At 43.5% G+C, this 24,824-nt stretch overlaps 1 protein-coding gene across 1 annotated transcript in view; it reads right to left on the bottom strand.

The window, feature by feature from the left end:
* Positions 1-381: 381 nt before the first annotated feature.
* GAD2 (glutamate decarboxylase 2) overlaps positions 382-24,824 on the bottom strand; it is a 62,076-nt gene continuing 37,633 nt past the window's right edge. Inside the window, exons 9-16 of the mRNA XM_084781811.1 lie at positions 23,762-23,816; positions 21,810-21,926; positions 20,238-20,302; positions 16,153-16,231; positions 10,332-10,481; positions 6,716-6,823; positions 6,308-6,397; positions 382-3,984 (exon numbers count right to left, since the gene is read on the bottom strand). Of these exons, the coding sequence (XP_084637937.1) occupies positions 3,811-3,984; positions 6,308-6,397; positions 6,716-6,823; positions 10,332-10,481; positions 16,153-16,231; positions 20,238-20,302; positions 21,810-21,926; positions 23,762-23,816 (838 nt within the window). The 3' untranslated portion in view covers positions 382-3,810. The remainder of the gene's footprint in view (positions 3,985-6,307; positions 6,398-6,715; positions 6,824-10,331; positions 10,482-16,152; positions 16,232-20,237; positions 20,303-21,809; positions 21,927-23,761; positions 23,817-24,824) is intronic.

Below are 24,824 nucleotides of genomic sequence, written 5' to 3'. Positions count from 1 at the left end.
ACAGAAAATAACGACAGGGTTGTGTGTCCCTTCTATTTGAGAGTGTTTATCTTTACTCATTCGGAAAAACATAATTTGTTGTCAGGGAGAAAGTAGTGTAGAGACACAGATGAAATAAGATTTGGGCTCTACAACATTAAGGTTGAAGACTATGTGGGATTTTGTTATATTGTTTTTCCTCCTTTTTCTGCTTAGGTGAATTTTTTAAAATGATAAAATAGTTTTAATTGATCATTGATGTTTGAAGAAAAAACCAGAGTTTGTGCAATGTTATCCTCCACATATGGCAGGAGAGGGTGATAGCAGAAAGACAAGAAAGTCATTAAACATTTCCTTCACACCACATGGCAGAGTGGGAAGTGAGCGCGCACAGCCGACATGTCCACATTTACACATTTATTTGGGTTTAGGGAGAAAACACAGGTAAAATGCTTTGATCATACACAAGTTTATATTTGGTAGGAATAACAGGTTGCCACGCTTGTATATTTTGTTTGTATTTTTTTCTGTCTTTAGTAATGGAGGGGTGCTGGGAAAAGGTTGACATTATTCAGAAACACCATTTGGTAACAAGATCTTGGCACACATCACTACTTAGTACACAGTGTTTGCGTTTAGCACTTGATAACAGAAAAGCACGTGCAGGATGACACCTGGTTTGATGATTTGGATTCTTTGTCCTGTTACTATATTTACACCTGTGCTTCCTTTGTCCCCGTTCTGAGGAGCAGCACCTACCCCAAGTCCCCGCAGTGTCAACGCCTGCCGTGTCAGCAGCTTGTGACACTCTGTAATTGGTTTCTCTGGCCTCAGAGATGAAGCATCTCTCCCTTTGAATCTCTGTGCAATCATAGGCTCTCAAAGAGATTCCTTAGGGCGGGGCTTAGTTGAGGTGATGTTCTCTCTAAGAGCTGATGATGTACAGGGTACACAGCTTTGGACATGGCGAGAGAGTGAAAGAGAAGAGAGGCAAGAACAGGACCGGATGCAAAGGTAGTTCTCATAATCTCAAAGTTCAGTACAGCTACCACACAGAAGACACACTGATAACACACTGTACAGTGACACAGGTTGATTTGCAACACGGCACAATTCAATATAAAGTGCATAACCCCAATCTGAGGTGACAGGACACACACACACACACACACACACACACACACACACACACACACACAGACACATGAGATTTTCTTTTTTTTCTCAAATCCTGTGACAGTACATAAAGTCTATGTCTATACCATTTAGAAGTCTCAGAAAAACACATACTGCACTTTTTTTCAAGTATTTTAAATAATAAATGAAATATTGCTGCATAAATAAAAAATGGCCATATTAGTTCTGATTAAAGCTGAAACCAATGTTTTTAAAATGAGAGAAAAAAATGAGAGGGAAAAAGGTCACAGATAAAGACCTTTGGCACTGGGAATTTGGACCATTGCTGGGCTCAATCTCCCTCTATTCATCTCTTTCTTCCCATCTTCTTTCACTCTCTCTTTTGAGTGGACGGCAGAACTACAGTAAAAAGCATCTATTAAAGCATTGGGTCCTATTAAGCTTGCAGTCACCTCCTCTTCTAGGATACAGTGGGAAGAAGTTTCCGCGTCTGAGCAAGCCTCCTAGATATTTTGAGAAAGAATCTGAAGATGGGGATTAGCGATTCGATTCACTAGTAAAAGTAGTTTTGCTCATATGTGGATGCAAGTTCTTTTTCAGTCCTGTCACCTAGTCAAACTAGATGCCTGCTTCTGCTACCAAGATTGTCCCCCGAGGGCTCAGCTTTCTGTCTGCCAGGACACTAGGCCATACTGCCTTCTTTGAGTGGGGCAGTGGGGTAGATAAGTGGGTGTCTGCCCGGGAAGTGAGATCTTTGGGCCTGAGGCTCATGGTGGACGGACAGCTGCATGTTTATTTTCCGCAGCCAGTTTCTAGAAAGGAACGACATGCTTGCCCAGTGGAGAGTGTCTAAAGAGGGAGGCCATCCCTTTGTGCAAATCCATGGGCTCTCTAGACAGTAAGGGCCTGAAGCCATGTTCACACCGAGGGGCTGTGAACGTAGCCTGTTCAAATAAGGTCTGGGGCAAAATCACAAAGCCCCTGTGGTTGTTAAGGACAGGGCCTTGTTTCTTCTGTCCCTGTAGTCTGTCTGGTCCTGAAATGCCCATCCATACCGAGTGGGACACTGTTTTTGGACATGTATCTAACACTCGCATGTGAAAGGTTCTGCCAGAGCTTAGGTCTGTGCATCTGTGACTTCTGTTATCATGGGAGCTGTGGCCAGCTCTCGGTCCAGTTTATGGGGGAAAGAGACTTATTCTTAAAATATTATTTCGAATTTTAGTGACCTCTGCATACGCTGGTCACTGTGGAGCTTACTGGGAGGCAGATAAAAGAAGTTTTTAGGCTATCTTGGACCTGCTGGCACAAGGAACTCATTTCTGGAAAGGAAAAGAGCCACGTGGGATATCCATTTATTACCGGGGACCTGGGGGTAGGGACTTTACCAGGAGAGACTTCAAAGTGAGACTTTAGAGAGAAGGAATGGTAACGAGAGTATCCAGGATGCAAATGACCTTACCCCCAGACAGTAGCAAAATCGTCGCATTTGGGGGATGAAGCCATTACTGTCTCCCGTGGCTGGGTATCTGAGCTCCTAACACTTAAGGACTGTGTGGCACCCTGTTTTCTAGTGCTGATGAGGTTTTTATTTTTAGTTTTTTTTCTTATCAATCTAAATGACCTAATTAAAAAAAAACATGGTTTAAAAGACACTTCAAGAACTAATATCAACTTTCTGTTCAAAGCAGGCTACATGGGAAAGCAGACCGGGCATGCTGGTCCGCATTTGGGACCATTCTGGGCTTGCTAGGCTTATAGAGTGGGTCTTCTAGGGCCAACTAATGCAAAGCCTGAACAGAAGGAGAATCTCAATTGTTGATCTGACCGATTGTTTTTAGAAGTTTCATGTGTGTGTGTGTGTGTGTGTGTGTGTGTGTGTGTGTGTGTGTGTGTATGTTTGTTTTGAAATACTACCTTTAGGGATATGATAAGCTATAATATATACTAAAGTAAGTTATTACATGTTTAAAGAATTTTGTGGGTTTCTATGTTAAAAATTACCTTGCTAAAGTATTTTATTGTGCCTCCATGAAAAGAAAAAGAGAGAAAGAGAGGAAAAAAAGAAAAAGAAAAAAAAATCTGGCTTAGGTTTCATATCTGCCCCTGCAGTTTGTATAACCCATATAAAATAAAATCTATATGTTACAAAATAGGATTTCTTTTAATATATATTTTTTCTTTTTGTAAAATTATATGTATTTAAATACATTTGAAATGTTGCTATAGGTAAATTAGAAATTTTTTCCTAATACTATGAAAAAGGCAAGAGTTCCTACTGTCAGCATACATTTCATATTTACTTTGTCCTTTTCACTGCACCCCAGAGAACCTTTTATGGTTCAAGGGTGACTTGGCACTATTCAGTACAACTGCCCTGAAGTGAAAATAAAGCTGGATTAGCATACTACATTAAAAGGGAAGTGTTTATAACAACTTTATGCTTTCCCTTACTGATTAGAACATAGCCTTTTGTCACTAGTTATTTAGAGAGGTATTCTAAACTTAAGAAAGGATTTTTTTTAAAGGAGTGATGTTTCTTGTTTGTTTTAAGTTTTTTTTAAACTGTACTCTACTATGACACCACAATATAGAAATAGATTTACTTTGGAACAAACTACAAATACATTTACACAGTTTGTGACAACTTAACTGTCTACCTAGGGAATTGAAACAGTTTGATGGGCAAGGTGATTACAAATCTTGTCCCAGGCGTTCGATTTCTTCAATGAGGAAGTCGATGTCTTGGTGAGTGGCTGCAGGATTTGAGATGACCATACGGAAGAAGTTGACCTTGTCTCCCAGGGGCTGGTAGCTGACCATTGTGGTCCCGTACTCCATCATTCTGGCTTTAATCACTGGCGCCACCTATGGGAGAGACCACATCAGTGCAATGCCGTTCTCTCAGGACCCAGACCTCCTTTCTGTGAGGAACCCCACAGCTTTTTAACTAAACAGGACCACAGTTTTCTCTTGAAGGAATTGCTTCAAGTTTTCATCAGATCAGAGAATAAAAACAGCTCAAAACATTAAAAAACCGTAAATATAATAAGAGTAAGGCACAGAAGGCTAACAGGGTCTCGACATCTTGATTTGTGTGTATTGCAGGGAGCAGAAAGAATCTGGTCCTGGGGCTAAAAAGGTTTAGTGGTACTACATTGGAGACAGTTTCACCCCAGGAAATGTCAAGTCAATGAAAGGAAGAATTATCGGTAGAATTATTATGAGGGATAAACCTTAATATCAAGTGATGGATACAAGTAGCAGACCTCCGAGGGGCTGGGCGAGTGCACTTGCTTGAAAACACGGGAGCATATTACCCTAGCACCCCAAAGCCAGGAGGGGTTGCACATTCCTGTATCACCCATGCTGCGGGGAGGAGACAGGCTGGTCCTAGAGCTCACTGGCCAGCCAGGCTACCTGAAATGGTAAGCTTCGAGTTCAGCGAGAGAGCCTGTATCAAGAGACTAAGTCGGGTCTGGAGAGATGGGTTAGCAGTTAAGAGCACTGGCTGCTGCTCTTCCAGAGGACCAGGGTACAATTCCCAGCACCCACGGCACATCACAGCTGGCTATAATTCCAGTTTTATGGGATCCAACAACCCTCATCCAGACACATGCAGGCAAAACACCAATGGACATAAAATTAAAAAAGATGAATTATAAATTTTTTTTTAAAAAGAAGAAAAGCAAGAGACTAAGTCAGAATCAGCTGAGGAAGGCATCCAGTGGCTTCTTTTGTCCTCCCCCTCCCCCTGACCCCCAAGAGTACACTCTGCACTACCACACATAGACACCAAAGAAACATAACTAAAGACAACATATTTCTGACAACTTTCCTGTGATCCCAAACTCTTCCGGTTTCTTTTAATGTTCTTTTAAATTTGTTTTCACTTATGAGTATTTTGGGGAGAGAAAGCCCTTAGCGATAATGAAGAATTATATGTGAATAAATCCACAAGACTTCATATACAGAAGAGTCTGTCAGGCAAGAGCACAGTATTTTTGTTAGACTGTTCATTGCAGTTTCATGGGTTCTGTTTTTGCTGTTTCAAATTCAGTTCATGCTCTCTAGCTTCCCACAAAGGCCTTTTGTTGTCAGCTCCAAGAATGCGTCTTCAACTGCTCACCAAAGTGAACCTTCAACTCTGACAAGGGTAATTTATTAAATATCCCTTGAACCATCTACATCTTTGTCATTTCATGTTTATCACTAGTCTCATCATGGGACACCCTCCCAGGCCACACCCTCCATCCTCTGCTACAGCAGCTGCGGACCCTTTCCTGCCCACCATCAACCTTGTAAGTTGTAACTATGTGGTCCTTACACGACGAGTCTAACAACGTCCTAATTTCTTAACCTTAGCCTTACATTGATGAACCTAACACAGTGCAGGGCACACTTACCCATGTGCAAATGTTGGGAGCAGGTAGAGTTTAAAATTTTATTTAAAAAGTATTTTCCTGGCCAGAGGAAACTTTGGAGCTCTTTGGGCTCTGAAGTCAGACTTACCGTGAAATTTGGGGAAAATTACATTTTCCTACTGTCATTCAATAAAATAGGACAGCAACCGCGCGGCCATATCAACTCACAGGGGCTGTATGAGACTTCAAGAGACCTGAAACCTGATAAATATGGGGTCTGGGACACAATATACCCTGTAAATTGTGGCTGCTAATATTTTTGCTCCTTCCACTGGGTAGCCTTGACCTTGGTATCTCAAGAGATATCTGCAACAGCTTTCCTCCTCCTCCTCCTCCTCCTCCTCCTCCTCTTCCTCCTCCTCTTCCTTCTTCTTCTCCTCCTTCTCCCCTCCTCTCCCCCTCCTCCTTCTCCTCCTCCTCCTCCTCCTCCTCCTTCTCCTCTTCCTCCTCCTTCTCCTTCTTCTTTTCTTCTTTGTCTTGGCTAACCCTTTCTGATACTTGAAGTTTCTTTTGTATTTGCAACTGATATCTTTTTGCTTTCAAAAACATCCACTAACCTTCAAGCATAGTTCTTGGTGCTTTCTGAATGGGAGTAAAGACTATCACTCAGTCATTATTTTAAGACATCATAAACTCTTTCTCTAGAAACAAGCGAATGGAATTGTGAAAAGTCAGGAAATACAGGCTTTGCACCTCCTGGCTCTGTCGGAGTCCACAGAGGGGATGGGTCCAGGCATACACATAGCACGGGCACTCTCAGCACCTACCTTTGAGAGGCGGCTCATTCTCTCTTCGTTGTCTTCCAGAACGCGCAGACTAGGAGGTACAAACCAGAAGCAGACATTTGTGTGTTGAGGCTACAGAGAAGAAAGTAGGGTTCAGACCCGGTCCAAAGTTCCAAGGATGTCTCAAATGCATTTATCCTTCAGGTTCAGAAGACAATTTCTGTATTTAAACAACTAATTGCCTTGGGAGCACCTCCCTTTCCCGTTCTGCAGAGTCATTTGTGAGTCTGATCTTTATTCCAGCTCCAAGGAGCCATCCCACCATCTACTGCTTTCCCCTTTGTAATGGTCCCACTCAGACAGACAGCACATTATCGACGTCAGAAAATGCCAGGGGTGAGAAACGGGAATGAAGATGCTTGTGGCGACTGTAGAAAGGTGAGTACATACCTTCCCGTCAAACACCATTTCATATCCTTCCCGGTTTTTTATGATATTGTATAAGTACTCTGCCAGCTCCAAACATTTATCGATGTGTGCTTCAAACCCAGTGGTCCCCTACAAAAGAGAGGAAGGAAAAGCCTTAGGCAGACGGAGTGTGCGGGCAGCTCTCAGATGGAGATGGGGGACGTGGCATGAGTGCTCAGGAGACTGGCGGCCACCCTGACCCTTCTTAGACAAGTCTGCTCCCAAGGGCCGTTCTGGTGATTACTCTCTTTTCATTCTTCCCCCATGGTGCATTTGTCCCTTTTCATTACAAGGCCCCACACAGCTGACTCCTTTTGTTCCCAGGGCTTAATTCCCCAGGCAATTATTTTGATTACTCAAGGGGAAAATTTGCCCCTACAGCTCTTAGATGCAATCATGGAAGTCATTAATAACAGAAGGGCTGGGCTAGTCTTTTCCTGTAGATAGGATGCCTTGTCAGGGAACACTTCCCACCCCCCACCCCCCCAATGCCTGTTTGGCATGCACTCATGATGGAAATTATCCAGCCCCCAAACTCCCTCTACGCATGAGTAAGAACAAACAGACACTCGCTAAATGTCAGTTGATCAAACAAATGAGTCTTAGGAAGCCTGTCACTCTGCCTAGCTTTTTGGTGTTCTCTGTGCTGATGCATGACTCATGTCAGCTGAGTGAGCATGCCACTGAAGTCTTTTGCTTCTCAACTCTGGAAACGTTGCATCTGGACTTAGGAAAAACAGCACAACAGTCTTGGCCTGGAGCCATTTAAGCAACGTCTGGGCACACAAGGGAACCGATTTCCAAAATGCCTCTCCTCCATTTGCTAAGAGCAAATGAAAATCTCGGAAAAGCAGTCAGTGTGTTGGAACTGGCGTGCCAGCTAACCCAGCATGGAGACCAGGGGAAGCAACTGCAACCCTAATGGAGTTAAGATGAGTGTGCTTTCCCTTTCTATGCAGGGACTTCTTGTCCCCCAAAGGGAAGACACAACACAGCCCATGCAAAGCCTGCTTCAGGATGAGTTGCACTGAAGAAATGATTTCAGAAAATGTTGGTTGCTGAAATGATGTTCATCTCTTATCTATTCCTCCTCATTATTCTTTTTTTTTTAGACCAGGGGATGAAAGAAAAATTATCACACATTCAGTAAGCCAAGGCAAGCAGATTGCTGTGAGTTTGGGATCTGCCCCACTTCAGAATAGAATCTTGTCTCAAAGCCATGTAATCAATGTAGCCAAATGGTCATTCTCACAAGGACAGCTTGAGTCCCATGACAGGCACGGCAAGGGAGTGGTGGATGGGACAATTATCCACACTTCTGTCTAGGCTGAGGGACTGGGCTCAGTACTTTGATAACCATTACCATTTCATCTTGGGGGAAAAAAATAAAGCTTTAAGTCAGAAGTCAAATGAAAAAAATTGTTCCATTTGGATGTTTCAGCCATTTGAAGCTTTGTGTAACAAATTGAAAGAAGCGCTTAAGCAGTGCAGCGTGGCCTTGCCCATCCACCTCTCTCTGAGGTCTTTGATTTCAGGACTGAGGAAAGCTGGCTCGCTCCCCCTCCTCTCAGGGGCTGACCTGTCCCTGCTGTTTCATCCACTCCTGCTATGCTTTAAGCTATGTCTCTAAGAACCCAGGGCCGCCCACTCAGGAGCGGAGGCTCCAGGAGCTGGTGATCATCACTTAATACGAGCATCTCTGGAGAAAGCAATGGGAAGAACTGTGCTTGAAGGATGAGAGAGCTTCCACCCTACCTAGACACCAACCTTTCTTAACCTACTATCTGGTGTTGCCAATTACTACTTTGCAATTCCCATTCATCAGTGAAATAAAGCCTACTAATTTTAAAGGCTCATTGGGAACACACCAACAGTATATGACCTTATGTTTCCTCCTCCAAATCAAAGTTGTGGCAGAATGACCAAGTCTTATGCTGAGGAACAGGGGCTGCTTATATGTCTTTGGCAGATGCTCGACTTTGGCTTTGTTTTGTTTTTGGCTCTGTGAGACTGGGTCTTTTTCTATACTTTTGGTTCGCCTCTGACTTGCTATACTCATCAGGCTGGTCATGAATATACAATGATCCTTCTGCTCCCAAGTATATGCTTTCAGTGTGGGTGGAGTGGGATGAGGCTGCCAAGGTCAGATGGGAGCCCAGTACAATACCCATAGTAGGCTTACTAGGCAACGGTGACCCTTGAAGCAGTTTGAGAAAACTCATTGGGGGTAAATGTTATAAAGGAGACCGCCTGAAGGACATGCTATTCTGGGAACCACTTCAGAGTTATTCCCACTTAAGCTCATCTTTCTGTTTAAACTATGTCTTTTGTTCAGAATAGGCTTAAAGGAGATTCTACAAAACACTTGTGGACCGCACTGTTTCTCTATCAGGAAAATAGTTCCTCTTTCCTTCTTGGCCATGCCATGTGTATCTGAACTGTATAAGGTCACTCCCTTTACTTGGAAAAATTTCCCGACACAGTCTGTGGAGTTTGTCACTCCTGACACAGTTCCTGTCTCTTTACAAAACCCCTTGCCTTGCCTTCTTTCTGGAGGGAAACATGCTGGCTGGTAAGTTGCTTACTTCAGCCTATGGGACTGAGCCTGCTGCCCATTGTGTAAGCAATGAAAATGCGGAGTCAAACGTGTGGTCAAACACACAGGAAGGGCATGCCCACTTCCCTTTCACGTAACCCTCTTGCTTGTTTTCCTTTCCCTGAAATAACGTTTCTCAGTTAGGTTCTGTGGCATATGCATTGTCTGATTTTGTGATTTGCAAATTGAGAGTCTAGTCAAAATTAAACTAAGTGCACAAAGCAAGATCAACCCCCCACCCAAAGACTATAGAAGTGGGATTTGGGGGTGGAAAAAAGAAAGGGTGGACGAACAAACATGCCTAGTGTGCATTACACATGTGCATGAAATTGTCAAGGACTAGACTAATAGAAATCTAATCTCTGACCTGCGCACCCTGCGTACATTTAGCACAGCTGTCTGCCTCCAGAAGGCTGCAAAGAGGTCTGGCCTATACTGGACACCAAGAGTTACAGAAGTGACTTTGCTGGTATAGAAATGATTGTCTCCAGGTAAATTTTGGTGTCCGCAGAGGCCCATACAAACGACTGGGGACTTCTGAAGTTTTAAAAAGTGTTTTCTCATTAGAAGTCATCCCTTGAAGTATCCGATACGAGTGGTCACAGCTGATACTTTTCATTCTGGCTTTTCCCTAGAAAAACACTAATTTACCCAGTCATTCAGATGGATCATCAACCAAGATGGAGAAGGGGCATAAAATAAACCAAATGACAGTGAAGATGAGGATGGCAACAGTTAGAGGTACCTGTTGAAAAATCAGAGTGTTCTGCCAAAAGCATCCAAGTGGGTTTTTGAGTTGAGTGAGCTTTAGCAACAACTAAACTTGAGGGGAGACAGACAACGGGGGTAATTGTGCTCTTTGCCCGTGGAGCATGCAGGCACGCAGAGCCAGGGTTAAGGAGAACTTCCTGGAGTAACTTTTCATTCACCGATCACTTTTTAACAAATGTTGCCTGACAGGCTCCCTTTTCTTCAGCTGCCGTTCAGCTGGCCTGTGCTCACCTTTGCCCGCCACATGAGCCATAGTTTAAAGACATCAACGTGCCGCCCGCACTGCAAGGCCTTGTCCCCGGTGTCGTAAGACAGGTCGTAGTGTTTATCTTGCTGGAAGAGGTAGGAAGCGTGCATCTGGTTGCAGCTCTGCATCAGTCCCTACAGAAGCAAAGAGGAAGTTCAGGGTACTCGCCTCACTCCCTTAGCATTGCATTGTGGTGGTAATCGTTTAAAAAAAGGACAAATCACAGACCCAAATGTTACTGTGTCTCTTGGAAGAAGAAAACACTAAGTAATAAAAAGGAAAACTACTAGTCAAGACTGTCCAGTAAGCATCATAGCCTGACTCTGGGACAAAGGCTCAGGTAGAATGCTACCAGAGGTCAACAGGAACACACATTTTTGTTTTCTTTATCCTAAGACATACATTTATGTTGGATGCGATGGTGCATGCCAGTAATCCCAGCACTCAGGGAGGCAGAGGCAGGCAAATCTCAGTGAGTTTGAGGCCAGCAGGGCCTGCAAAGCAAGTCCAGGACAGCCAGTGCTACACAGAGAAACCCTGTCTCAAAAAACAAACAAAAAAACCAAATGCGTTTATAAAAAAACACATAGATAAATAAAATCCACAGTGTGATGCCCATTTTCTGAGAGATTATATTAGTCTAGTTTTGTGGTAATTAAAACATTTCAGAAACCCAGCATTTGGGAGGCAGAGGTAGGAGGATTGCTGCAAGTCTGAGGTCATCTTGGTCTACAGAGTGAGTTCCAGGGCAGCCAAAACTACTCTATTAGAGCAAGATCACCCTTTTAAATGGGAAGGCAAGGAAAGAGAAGGAGAAAAAGGAAGGGGAGGAAGAGGCTTCAGAAACTTAGGTTCTTTGGTTTTTAAGATTTATTTTATGTGTGTGGGTACTTTGCCTGCAAGCCTGTCTGTCCACCATGTGGATTAGTGCCCAAAGAGGCCAGGAAAGGGTATTAGATTCCTTGGAACTGGAGGCACAAATGATTGCCAGCTTCCATCTGGGTACTGGGATTCAAACATGGCTTCCCTGAAAGATTAGCCAGTGCTCTTAACCTTTGAGCCATACTCTCCAGCTCCAACTTTCCTGTTCGTCAAATACGATTAACTGTGTGGTTCTTCTAGTACTTTCACTCCTTTGTAATCATTAGAATTGGAGCTATTCAATAGCTCATTGCTCTTATTTTTATATATTGGAATGTAAAAAAATATTCAAAGACACTGCGATCCTGAGTTGAACCCAAATGAGCAAACTTTCCCATCTCCTGTTCTTTTCCCAAGAACAGGCTTAGAGATTGCATTTTCACATTCAGTTGTTGCTTACGGTGGTTGCAAAAGAGTTTCCTGTCAGTGACCATGAATTTGCCCAAAGCACCATAACCCTAATATAGAAATAGGCAGCGAAGCGATTGTTCCAAAGAACAGTGAATGACTCATGCCTCTAAGACTACAATAGCATTGCCGCTCTCTTACTGGAAACCCCACCACGACTCCATTTAGCACATCCACTGGGGGAGCTCCTGCGTCATCTGTCAGCTACTGTGTAATTGTGATTTCAGAACAGCTTTGGCATTTGGTTTTCTTTCTCTCGTGGCTCGTGACAAGAGAAGAAAAGACTAAAACGTGATCACTGAGCTGCAGTAGAAGTGAGAAGCTTTTGAAACAAGTCATCCAAACTAGAACCGAAAGCAATGCGGGCAGAGTTCTTGGTAGACAATAGGACTGACTCCACCGGTAGCTTGAGCTTCGTATTACATGGAGTCCATAGTTGTCTTTGAAAACAAGAGACAAATGACATGTTTGTATTAGAGCAGGAGAAAGGTACTGAATTTGGAAAAGCATATCCCCTTACAGGCTGGTAGGATGCAGCATTATAACAGGTGCTTCTATTTTGTTTCATGGACACAACAACTTTGTGCCAGTTTTTCCTTGGCATTGAAAGCTCACAAATAGATGTGATCAGCACTGAAGGAAAGAACCTCACAGGGCATGGGTGTGCACACAAGGCTTCAGTGTGATAACGTCCTGGTTCTGAGCAAGGAAACAGCCATAGACCAATGAGCTCCAAATGAGCTCCCATGCATGGGTGCTGCACAAAATGGAAGTCTCATGTTTAAATAGACTTAGGAACCTATATATTTAAATATCTTTTGTTTAGATATTGTAATGTATAACAGAATGTTTACAGGCTTCAACGATCCCTTGGAATGCTAGGATTAGCTTAAAACTTTCATCAATACATTTCAACCCTTTTCACCACAGAATGCTTACTGCAATTTTATATGGTGCCATTATTCACGGTATTCCAAGGGTTGGGAGTGTGTGTGGTCAGAGCATTATATGCTCTTGGAACTGAGAGAGTGCTTAGACTTAATCTATCACTTTCTTTTCTTTGATTTATTTTTATTTTAATTATGTATCTCAATGTGTGCGCTAGTTAGTTTTTTTTTGACTTGACACAAACTAAAGACATATATATGAGAAGAAGGAGCCTCACTTGTGAAAATGTTTCGATCAGATTAGCCTATAGGCAAATCTGCGGGGCGTTTACTTTATAAATGATCCATATGGGAGGGCCCAGCCACAGTGGGAGGTGCCACTGTGAGCACTTGGTCCTTGGTTGTATAAAAAAGTGAACAGACAGCCAAGGAGAGGCCCTCCCACAGTGGGCTGGGCCCACCCACATCAATCATTAATTGTTAATGATTTTTATAAAGTGTTCCTTACTGTTGGAAGTTCCACTTCATGGGGTCCCATACATAATTTGGCATCAAGAGAAATGAAAACACCACAGGTGGGGGCCTAACCTGTGGAGATACTAACATTTTTTGCACTGAATTTATACATCTTTTATTTGTCTCATTTGCTTTTTTTTTTTTTAAATAAGATTTTGGCTTGTTGTTATTGACCCTGTATAGTACACACTGAAGTCCCATGTCTTTTTCACAAGTCCTAGCAATAAGTGAAATGAGCCTGCCTCCTTAAGGTCAAGTGTAGCCTGCCCAGCTTTAGCCCTCCTTTGATGTGGCCTTTCTTTGCTTTGCTCCCATTCATCCCCTTTGGGACAAGAACATTTACTCTGTGCCATTGTAGGTCTTTAGGTTTTCAGTGGTTTGCAGCCAGCCGACAGGTAGCATTGAGTCTCTGAAGAGACTTTGGGACAATGTTGAAATTGTTGAGTTACAGTGATTTCTGCACTGTCTGCATTTTGCATTATGAGATAGCCATGTGTGTATGGATGGCCAGAGAGAGAACGCTGCAGTTTGGATGTAAAACGTCCCTTCAGAGGCACATGTTTGAAACCTTGGTTCTCCAGATGGTGGTAGTGCTGTTTTGGGAGGCTGTGCAAACTTCAGGAAGAAATGGCTCACTAAGGGGAGGTCTTGGGGGTGACTGCCCAGCCTGACTTCCAGCCTGTTTGTTTGTGCTCTGTGGAGACTGGAGGTGGCGAGCTATCCCAGCTACATGTCGTACATGATTCCTCATCATGATGGACTGTGCCACCTCATACTGTGAGCCAAAGGAGACCCTTCCTCCCTTAAATTGTTTCCTACCAAGTATTTGGTCACAGTGATGAGAAAAATCAATGAACACCAACCCCCTTTTGAGATAAGACTAGTATATAAGACACAGCTGTGTCAGATTCTGCCCTCCTCTTATCTGAAGCAGATAGGCACTTCCACGTCTCAAGCTGTCAATGAGTATTTGGGATGGGAAAGGGTTAGGTGCCGAGCCGCAGGGCTCTATCCTGGGTAGCATCAAAGTGTCAGACCTTTCTTTCCAGGGCAGGCATCTAATCAGATCCACATCATCCTGTTTCCATCTGACTTGCATTTCTCTCTTTGGCTAGCTGTGACAGAATGCAAAACCACCACCAAACATCTGGCTGAGACATAAATAACAAAGATTTATCCTTTCCTTTCCAGCAGTACAGCTGAGGTGCACATGGGCTAGGGGACATGATGATAAAGTAATTGAGTGTTTCTTTCAAAACCAGTCCCAGGGAATACTTTTACAATGTGTTCCTTAATTTTTTTTTTTTTTGCGGGGGTGGGGAGGGGAGAAATTGTCTTCAATTTGTGTCCAGAATTTAATTACTTTATTGAAGACACAGAAGGCACGCCGCTTAAATTTATAGCTGTTAAGGAGAATGAGAGGTGAAGGAAATAATAATGCCCTTTGGCACAGAAATCCTTCTTAAAGGGATTGATAATCAGAAAAGGGATAAAGATAAGGATTTTTCAAGCAACCAGGTATTATGTGATAGAATATTAATAGACCATTAAAATGAAGTTTTTCAAGGCTAATGGATCTAAACCAAGTGGTGGGGGTGAGGGAGGTGGGGGGAGGGGGAAGGCTGTACAAACTGATGTACCGACCAAGGACCATGCATACAGAAAACCTAGACCACCTGTCTATATGTAGCGAGTGGACAGCTCATTCTCCACGGAGACTGCCTCTGACATGAACTCTGTTGCCTGCAATTTCATCACTGCCCCTTGGAGGAGAGGCTCTGAAGGCACACAGAGGAAATGGGGGGGGGCACGGAATGCAGGCTATCTGGATGAGACCTGATAGGCTGTGGTCAGATGGTGGGGGAGGAGTGTCCCCCCGTCAGAGGTCTAGGGGAGGGGAATAGAATGGAGAGTGGGACAGGAAGGTACAAGGAAGGGGATGTAAGATGAATAAATTACAATAAATAAATTTTTAAAAAAATTTAAAAATGAAGTTTTGAAATAACCATGTTCATCCTAGAACGTTAAATATAGAATGTATGTATATGCCATAGATAGTATCAATTTTATTTTGATGCATAAATATGTATTTATATATAACATATACATTCCCAGAGAATTGTGGGAAAATGTATTTAAAGACAGTAATGATATCTACCTCCAAATAACAGAATTTTGGGTGAATCTAAATGCATCTGTGTTTTCTAAAACAAGTGAAATATCGTTAAAGCAAGTAAAGTTAAATATTTAAATATTAATCATGACCAAATTTAATTAGGATAAATGGAAACTCTTTATTTAGTTCTTGTTTTCATTGGCTTGGTTTTATTGCTTGTTTCAAGGCAGGGTCTGGCGCTGTAGCCTAGGCTGGGCTTGAACAGCCTCATTAGTGCTACAATAACAAGTGTGAACCCCCACATTTGGTGCTTTGCTTAGTTCCTAGTAACAAGATGAACATAAAAGTGAGCACATTTGACATGGTGCATCCTGGCACCAGGAAGGTAGACGTAGAGGTGTTGGCCAACAGTGAGACTCTGGCTCAGACTTTTCAAATATCTAAATACCTTGAAAGAAAGTGCTCCTTGCTCATTCTTGTAGCAAATACATATTAGATGGGCAAAATTTAGATTCTGAATATGACATTCAATTTTAGATTTAACTATGAGACATGTAATATGTATATGCATATATTCATGCATATGTGTCTAAATCCTAACACTAACTTTAATTATTATGTGTACACTTCCTATGGTATAAACTTCTCCTCTTTTTCATATTTCCAAAAAACAAACTGTGGATTTAATTTTCTGAGGTTGGAACATAGAAGGTCTCTGTATGCAGGGCTGCCAGGGGGAGGGGTCCAAGCTGAGGAGAGAAGTTTGTAGCAACATGCAAATGAGGTCTAAAGGCTGAGAGTCAAGTCTTCCGTTCCCCTCTGGGCATCAGGTCCTTCCCCTCCAAAGGAGAGGTCAGAAGAGCTGTCTGTGGGGAACGGGCATCTGGACTCCGGGAGGGAACAGGAGAACAGTTAGATCCCACCCCTGGACTGGCCCCGGAGTCAGGAGAAACATACCTCCTCCCTAACCAGGAGAGCCGAGCACTGCAAGGGGACACCCATCATCTTGTGCGGATTCCATGTCACAGAGTTGGCCCTAGAAAACAATCACATAAGAAAGAGGGCCCACATCAGGCTCAGGTGACTGAGGCTCTGCCCTTTGCCCCACAAAGCTTCCAGTTGGCTGTGCTTTTCTCATGCTCCAGGATGACACCCCATGTGCAGAAGTGTAGCCTTCCACTGTTCACAGAGAGGAGGAGGTCAACAGGATTCTATCCCTGTCCGTTCTCTGCACCTCCAGTGGACGCACACATTTGCCTCTGTGGTGGTCTTGGGGCCCTTATGGGTGTCTTGGATCACAACTCAGGGTCCTGGCTTTAGCTACTGTTGACCCAGAGCACTGGGCAGATGAAAGGGTCACCCTTGAACTTCTGTTGTCCCTGCTTCTGACTCTGTCACAGTGGCCTGCATGAGGGAACATTACCACATAGATCATCGGTCCCTCCTTTGATGGCATTGTCCTACTCACATGTGTCTTCCCAGCGGGCCTTCTAGCTATGCCTCGGAGGCCATCTTCCTTTAACCCGATTTTATGTGTGGTGAGCGATGTAGCCCATACAAGGTTCTACTCTGCTCTCCTCTCCTCTCCTCTCTTCCATTCTTTTCTCTTTGAAACAGGCTCTTACTACAAAGCCTACGATGATTCAGAGTTGTTATCCTCCTGCCTCAGCCTCCTGAGTACTGGGATTACGGGTATGGTTGCCTATACCTACCTTACAGCAGAGCTGCCAATAAATTCTGCCCTCGTTCATCTGAAACACTATGTTCTTTCAGTAACTGTGGCCCTGAGAGGCAGAACTCAGAGACTTACACGACATTATGACCATGGTTCATATCTCTTCAGTAACAATTACTATTAGCTTAATCTGGAGAGTCTGAACTGACCCCCTACCCTGACACTGGCATTATTTTATGGTTTTCTTTATGGTCTCTCTTCTTCCTATATTGTCAGCATCCACCTTTCCCTATAGCTCAGATTCCAAACTGCAGTACATGGCTACTGATGCCCCTGGATGACCTCTGTGTTCAGCCTGTATCCCTTCCCTTCCTTTCGTAGCTTCCATTACACCGGATTCCTTCTTGTTCTCTGAATATTCACCTGCCCTCTTCTTCATGGCTTCCCTTTGTTTAACTTTATTTGTCCCTTCGTCCAGATTCTTAAAGCATCTCTGCGGACACACTCAAGCTCCTTTAATTTCTCCCCTTCACTCCCCCTGCACTACCCCAACCTCTCCCCTCCCAGCACCCACAGAAAGCAACTGTTCCCACCAAGAATTCCATATTCATCAGGCAAACTCAATGCTTGCCAGGAACCTGAAGGGCCTTTGGGATGAGACTCACAGCATGAGTCTGTACAGGAGGATGAAGTTAGTGGAATACAGCCCATAGCAGCTGTGGCCACAGTGCTCTCACTTGCTTCTCCCCTAACCCTCCTTTCAAGGCTTGGTTAGCATCCTTGGGAAGAAATGGTGAATGGCGGATGACCTCTTCCCAGACAGAGGACACTTACTGTACCAGGAATCTTATTTAAGCCAATGAACAATCCAGCTCAGGAGTCCGCAGCATTTGGACGGCATCTCTGGTGACATACTTGTGGCAGATATTCTGTCAACTCCATGGACAGAATTTCCGTATTTCTACCACTTTCCTGCCCTACATCTACATGGAGGGCCACAAACACACCCTACCCTCCAATCAGACCGTTCTCAACTTTCTCCCAGAACATGAGTAAGCATCTCTGCTCCCCAGCCATGATACCCTGCTTTCCTTTCCGCCCCTCACTGAATGATGCTGGGCACCAGTGCTGATGTCTGGCGCGTGCTCCCTGGCAATGCTTCCCAGATGACATCTGGGAAGAATCATTTTTTTTCCTCTGTCTTTCTCATCAGCACGTTTGCCGTGGCTCTCAAGTAGGACTGGAGGCAATCGATGATGCAGCTTCTGTTTTACTGCAACCCTCAGAGAGTCCTCCCTTAGGTCTCCCAGAAGAGGGGACTAAAGAGTTGGATTGTAACATCAGACATGCTCAGGAATATGCAGGCTCCCAGCAGGCCTTCTTGGCTACACTGGCTCTAGAAAAGGCAGTGCTAGCAAGAAACAGAGTCACCTGAAGGATCTGGTTTGTTCCTAAAGAGGATGTTGGATAGCGCTTTGCCGTTATGCTGTGAGAATGTCACTCATGAATGCCCTGAAACCACAGAGGGATGGATTTCCCTTCTCTTTAGAGAGAGTCTTAAACTTTAGCTTGGGATACTTAGTGACTAGCTATTTCTTTCCTATAATTAAGTCCACATGTATTGTGCTCCAGGAATTTCCAACAGTTCTCTGATCTTGATCACCAAAGAGAGAACACTTCATGCTAAGAAACTGTAGGATGATTATCAACTGCTACATGTGCCAGAGCACACGACAGCGCCATTATTTCTGAGTATTCCATCCTTGGCTGCTCCACTTGGTACATTTAGTTATAACCTGGTTTCGAGATTTGTGGCAGCGAGAACACAGAGGACTCCATGTTCCAAGATGAACACTTTGAGCTTTTCTCTCTCAAATAACTGTCTGCAATATAAAAGTGTGTGGGTGTTTATTTTTCTGAGGCTCCAGGCAGGTAATTTAGTGAGCTTTCGAGTGGTGGTGGCAGTGGGGTGCTCCATGGTTCTCGGTGCTTGGAGCGTGAGGAAGCCATTAAAGGTAGTATAAACCATGCGTGTTCCTTGGAGCAGTCAGAAATGGCCATAGGATAGAAGGTATTGTGCATCGGCAACTTCTGCAAGCACACAAATCCAATTCTGGGTAGGTATGTATGGTACTAGGGATCTAGCTGAAATTAGGTGGAAGTCCACATGTCTTTATCTCCTCTTACCCAAGGATAGCCTAGTGAATTCACTTTGCTGGGCCTCAGCCAGGCCTCCTGGCAGCAGACCCAGGGACAGTCACCCCCACGATATGGGGCTTGGCTGCTCTGTCTTGAATCTTCCCCAGCCTTATTTCTGCTAGTTCAATAGGACACTCTTGGCTCTACCCTTAACCTTCTCCTCCCTTCCCTCTACCCTCATAGGTTCTGTGCATGTGAGCAGGGCTAGTATCACACAGATCCTCTCTGGTCTGGCCTCTGCATGCTGACAGATGCTCCCAAGCTCACAAAGCCTGCTGCTCTCTGGTCCTGACATAGGACTTATGCCAAGATGTCTAGGGGCATAGCCAGGGTGAGGCTTTTCCTGGGTGGCATCTGGCTGCTTGGCAGGGCATGGTAGGCAGTTGGCAGTCTCTGATGAACTAAAGCTTTCTCTGTGGTCTGGAGTGTCAGAACTCACAACTGCAGCTGACCTGGTTGACTTGCTATGTGGCAATGGGAAAACTGGTCCGCCCTCTGCATGTGGTGCAGAACACAGCCTGAGGCCGTATTTTGTATTCTCCATTTCCCCCCTCGGACCTCAATATGCTTTATGCTAATCAGACATTACTTCCTTTGTGCTTTGCAGCCTTTCTCAATGGTCTGCTGCACTGGCCACAAACAAAAGCTACTTATTGCATCAATCAGAGAGCTAGGTCAGGAAAGGGTGATTGTGGAATGAAGCCAGGAGCGTGAAATCACTGGCATGCCTTACTTTGACTCAGCTGACTGTATCTAATCCCAAAGGTAACTTTCAGCACTACAAATGGCAAGGTGTTTACCTGCTTGGAGAAAACTATTGCTTTTGTTAAAGCCTTGAATGTTATTCTTATGATAACATGAAAGCTATAACACATCTCTCTAGAGAAACATAGACAGCCTGCCCATTTTAAAGTCATGGTGGTTGATCTAAGACACCAGGAATGAACTCTAGAGACAAACCCCCATTTTTGAAATGGGGGTTACCGGGTTACTTAATATGGGATTTGATTTTTTTTTTCTTTTTGTAGCTACACATAGGCAAGGCTCCCAAGTATGAGCAGAGCGGTCTTGCCAGCATCCCAGGACTTCCCCAGGTCAGAAGTGGAGTGCCATTTTATTTTATGTAGCTTTTCACATTCTACATTATGAACCAGGAAGTTACGCATACCTCTCCACACCGCTCAGCTTCCACTTGTGTTTCCGGGACATCAGTAGCCCTCCACCCCAAGCTGCCTGAAAAAGCAAAACAGACAAGGAAGAATGCAGCACCTTTCAATGGTATGAAAAGGACCTGCACAGTTGGTTAAAGGAGTGGACCACTTTCTCCTAATGTGAGGGCTTTAAATTTCAAGGCTGAAGCATCAGACTCCATCTTACATTTATATATTGTAGATTTGTAATTATGGAGCCAAATCGGAGACACATTTCCCCAATCTGCATGAGCTAGAGAAAGATGGCTGTCCTAGCCCTTCCTGCGGTGTTTCAAGTTGCTCCTTTGGAAGGCCCATGCTTTCAGAGTGAGAAAGCCTATGGTTGCCACAGTTGGAGCAGGTAAGATGGCCCGGGAAACCAATAAACGGGCTCCACGTTGAAAGTCGGGCTGACTCAGGTCTGTGCCACCTGCACTTTTAGCTTACAGCAGCATAAGGAATTTGCACCTGAATGTGTAACAGAGTATCCCTCCCCACAGGAGAAAATACTGAAACAAAAAAGATCAGCTGAACTATGCATTGTACTTAGTTGGTGATGGTTTGTGGTCCTTTCTTTATCACAAATATCTTAGCTCATTGGGGATGGTTAGCAAGCACTTTGCAGATGACAACCTATCTTCAAGCCACACCAAGTGACACACTCAATTTAAATTTCTTCAGTTCAGCTTTATAAAAATGGATGTATTTTCATTAGAAAATGGTGGTGTTCTTCCTTCATAGTTTGGTGCCATTAAGCCTTATGTTAAAACATCTCAAATATAGTTTGGCTTCTTCGTTCACCAAACCCTCAGGATTTGATAATCCGTATTTCCTAGTAAGCTGTCAAGCCTGCTTTACCCACTGAATAAAATACATGGTTTCTAACTTCATCTTGAGGTTTATAATTTTTTTGTTTTTGTTTTTGTTTCTTGAGACAGGGTTTTTCTGTGTAGCCTTGGCTGTCCTGGACTCACTTTGTAGACCAGGCTGGCCTCAAATGCCCAGCGATCTGCCTGCCTCTGCCTCCCAAGTGCTGGGATTAAAGGCAAGTGCCACCATGTCCAGCTAGTATTTTATAATTTTTGTTAAAAATATAAATCCAGATTATACCTATAAGGGAGATCTGGATATGTGTGTGTGTGACTATGTGTATATGAGTGTATGTGTGTGTATGAGTGTGTGTGTGTGTATTTGTGTGTTGTTTTTATTCAAGGACATTATGGATCAACAAATCTAGGACCAATCATTCAGCTCAAATAGTCATGTCAATAATATTTTCATGTTGGGAACCTTAATGCATAACCAGTTTCAGGTTGTTTCTGTGTAATACTATACACCATGTAAGTTCCATGCCTCTGAAATCTTTAAAAGCTGAGATTCCACCTTTCTGATCATAAGGAGAGAAGAGAGAGAGAGAGAGAGAGAGAGAGAGAGAGAGAGAGAGAGAGAGAGAGAGAGAGAGAGAGAGAGGAGAGAGAGCATCCTATTCCATGAGTCTAATGTAAAAGCTGTGCAAAGGTGTTTATGGGTAGTCGTTAAGGGGTACTTACATCGACGTGCATCCAGATCTTATACTTTTTGCAAATGTCAGCAACAGCCAAGAGGGGATCAAAAGCCCCATAAACAGTGGTTCCAGCTGTGGCACTCACAAGGAAAGGAACAAATCCCTACAAAGACAACAAAGCCCCAATTGGGTAAGTGGGGTTTGTGGGCTTATTTATTCAGTTGTTTTTTGAGACAAGGTCTTGCTTTGTAGCCCAGTCTGACCTGGAACTCAGGATGTAGGCTGGTTTCAGTATGTGACAGTCTTTCCTCCCTAAGTGCTACAGCAATAGGCATGGGCACCACACTAGGATTCAAGGCTTCTTTTGGTGAGATGATTAAAAACATGGAAACTCTCCCTGCCACATGCTTTGTTTTATTCATCAGAAGGCTTGTCATCACTCCAGATTGGTAAACCAAGGACTCCTACAAGACACTGAAGTGTTCACTAGGCTGCATCTGACAGCTGCCCTATGACAGCAGCAGATAGCCACACCAGCTTTGCTGCACTGGAGGTTTTCAGTGACGTCACCAAGCCATCTGCATACTCCAGGTAGGTTGACAGGTCCTTCTCATTTATTTTTCTCATTTTCTAGTATTTCCTCTTCTTCACAGCCAGGGCCCTTAGCTGAACTCCTGCCTTAGCATGGGCAGGTGGGAGGGTGGGGGAAAAGAGGAACTCTGCCAGGCTATGCTCCTATGTAGAATACCTTGGGTGATTTGTTTAGGGTCTTAGAGGGGAGGGCCTCACATAGGGCCAGCCATTCTCCAAGCCATGCCAACGTGAACATTGATTTAAATAATATGATATGGTAAGAAGAGGACGGAAGAAATGTCACCTAGGCTGTTCTGACTGGCCTGTTGGTTTATAGATGCTGATGCTTCAGAGGTTGTCTTTAGGTGGCAGCAAAGCTCTAACCCCATGGTGTATATTACTAGTCACCTTTGTAATACAAGGAAGCTGTAGGAGAGAAAATGAACTGCACATGGAAATAAATGATTGCTACTAAACACAGAGCTACTATGTCTACTGCTAAGCCAGGCACTGTACCTTTTATTTGCTAAATATTAACCAGAGGATTCTAAAAGCAACTTCTGTCATGAGCCATTCAAGGGCACATCACTTGATAGATAATGTTACTTTTATTTTTATTTTTGAGACAAGATCTCCATATGTAGCTGAGGATGACTTTGGACTTCTGATTTTCTACCTTGATCACACTTAGTTTATGGATGCTAGGGATCAAAGCCGGGCCTTTTTGCAAGCTAAACAAGGGCCTCTACCAATTGAGTCATATCCCCAGCCTGGTATTGCTATTTCTAAAAGAGTTGTAAATCTGTGCCTTCCAAATCGGATTATGCTTTAATATGGTCCTCTCAAATATCTGTGGGACAGTCACTCACATGCTGCCTGAGCATGCTAGCTGTGAGGAGTGTTGTTCCTGTGTTTACTCAGTGGCAAGCTCAGCATGTAGGGAGGCTTCGGAAGCCCATTTCTGTATAGTGTTATCTACTCAGCAACTTAAACTTCTGTGAAACGCATATATACATGTACATACATACATACATACATACACACACACACATACACACACACACACACACACACACACACGCCAAGCCATGGCAACATAAAAATTGATTTACATAATAAGATATGGCTGCAAGCGTGTGGAAGAATGTCATAGATACAGTCAGCACAGTCACGCTAAGCTGTCCTGACTGTCCTGTTGGTTTATAGACCCTGATGTTTCAGAAACATATGTGTGTGTGTGCATGTTTGTGTGTGTGTATACTTAGAGAGCAACATGTTGATTGTATGTAAAATTCATATTCTTGTTAAAGGTTGGAGATTGGGGTTTGGATCTTTTTTAAAAAAATAAAACCCAAATGACCTTTTTTTTAGGTTATAAATCAAAATACATGTTGCTATGGGTCAAAGATCACTATAAAAACTTACTTTCTGTTTGACTTCAAGGATTCTTCTTTCAAGATCGGATGGGATCATTTTCCCTCTGCAAGGAAAGAGGAATATGCATAGATTTACTTGGATGAGTTTGCTTTGCTGTCTTTACAGTATAAGGAGCATCAAGACAGTAGACTCCAACTCATATCATTAACTAGTGCTTAGTTAAGACAGCTCCTTGGCTGTCTCCAGGGGCAGAAACAAACGCATGTGTCTTCCTATGTGACATGGGACTACTGCTTCATATGTTTGGGAGATACTTGACCACACCATGTTCTTGGTAAAATGGCCACACTGCCCCTCTACTTTGCCCACAGACTGCCAAAACCCATCCTTTTGATTAATTTGGGATATTCCCAGTTGAGAACAAGGAGATTTAGCAATGAAAAATAAACTCAGAAAATATTTTCACTCCAAATCTTCCAATGGATGGATATGTGGATTTTAAGAAGCAAGAATCCATTGAGACATTTGGATGAAAAATGTGGGGCCCCAAAACACCAATATACCCACTACATCTGAAAGCATAAAGTAAGCCAAAAACCAAGAGATGCAATTTTCATATACTTAGATAGAAGAGCACATGAGGAAGAAACATCATGTCGTTCCCAATAGATCTTTCCCAAGGGACAAAGCTTCCTCTTTGCTTGCTATGATAATCCCATAGGAAGGCATGAGAAGAATTAGGACACCATTGCTTTCCTAAATGCACAGTGACCACTGGCTCCTTCATCATACCTTCTGGTGTCCTTCTAAAAATATGTGATTTTAATACACGTTAATCCTTAACTTTTCTTTAGTCTTTAATATAATCTGAAAATTCTATTGTGAGCATGCCAGCTACAGTTTTCTACCATTTTTATTACAGATTTAAAAAAAAGAAGCATGGCAAAATAGTTGACATTAAACCTCAAAGCTTTGAGACCGACTGGCTTAGACGGTTCTGCCAGAGCAAAGAGACTCATACACATTTACGCAGGCAACAGTGGTGGATTGGGTTTCTAGGGACTGGGTTATCAGGTTGGAATTTAGCAAAAGGCATTAGAGGTATATTGCT

Source organism: Acomys minous (assembly GCF_964271855.1).
Source record: "Acomys minous genome assembly, chromosome: 5".
NCBI classification, from domain to species: Eukaryota; Metazoa; Chordata; class Mammalia; order Rodentia; family Muridae; genus Acomys; species Acomys minous.
The sequence above is the reverse complement of the archived record's forward strand: the minus strand, read 5'-3'. Positions and strand labels throughout refer to the sequence as shown.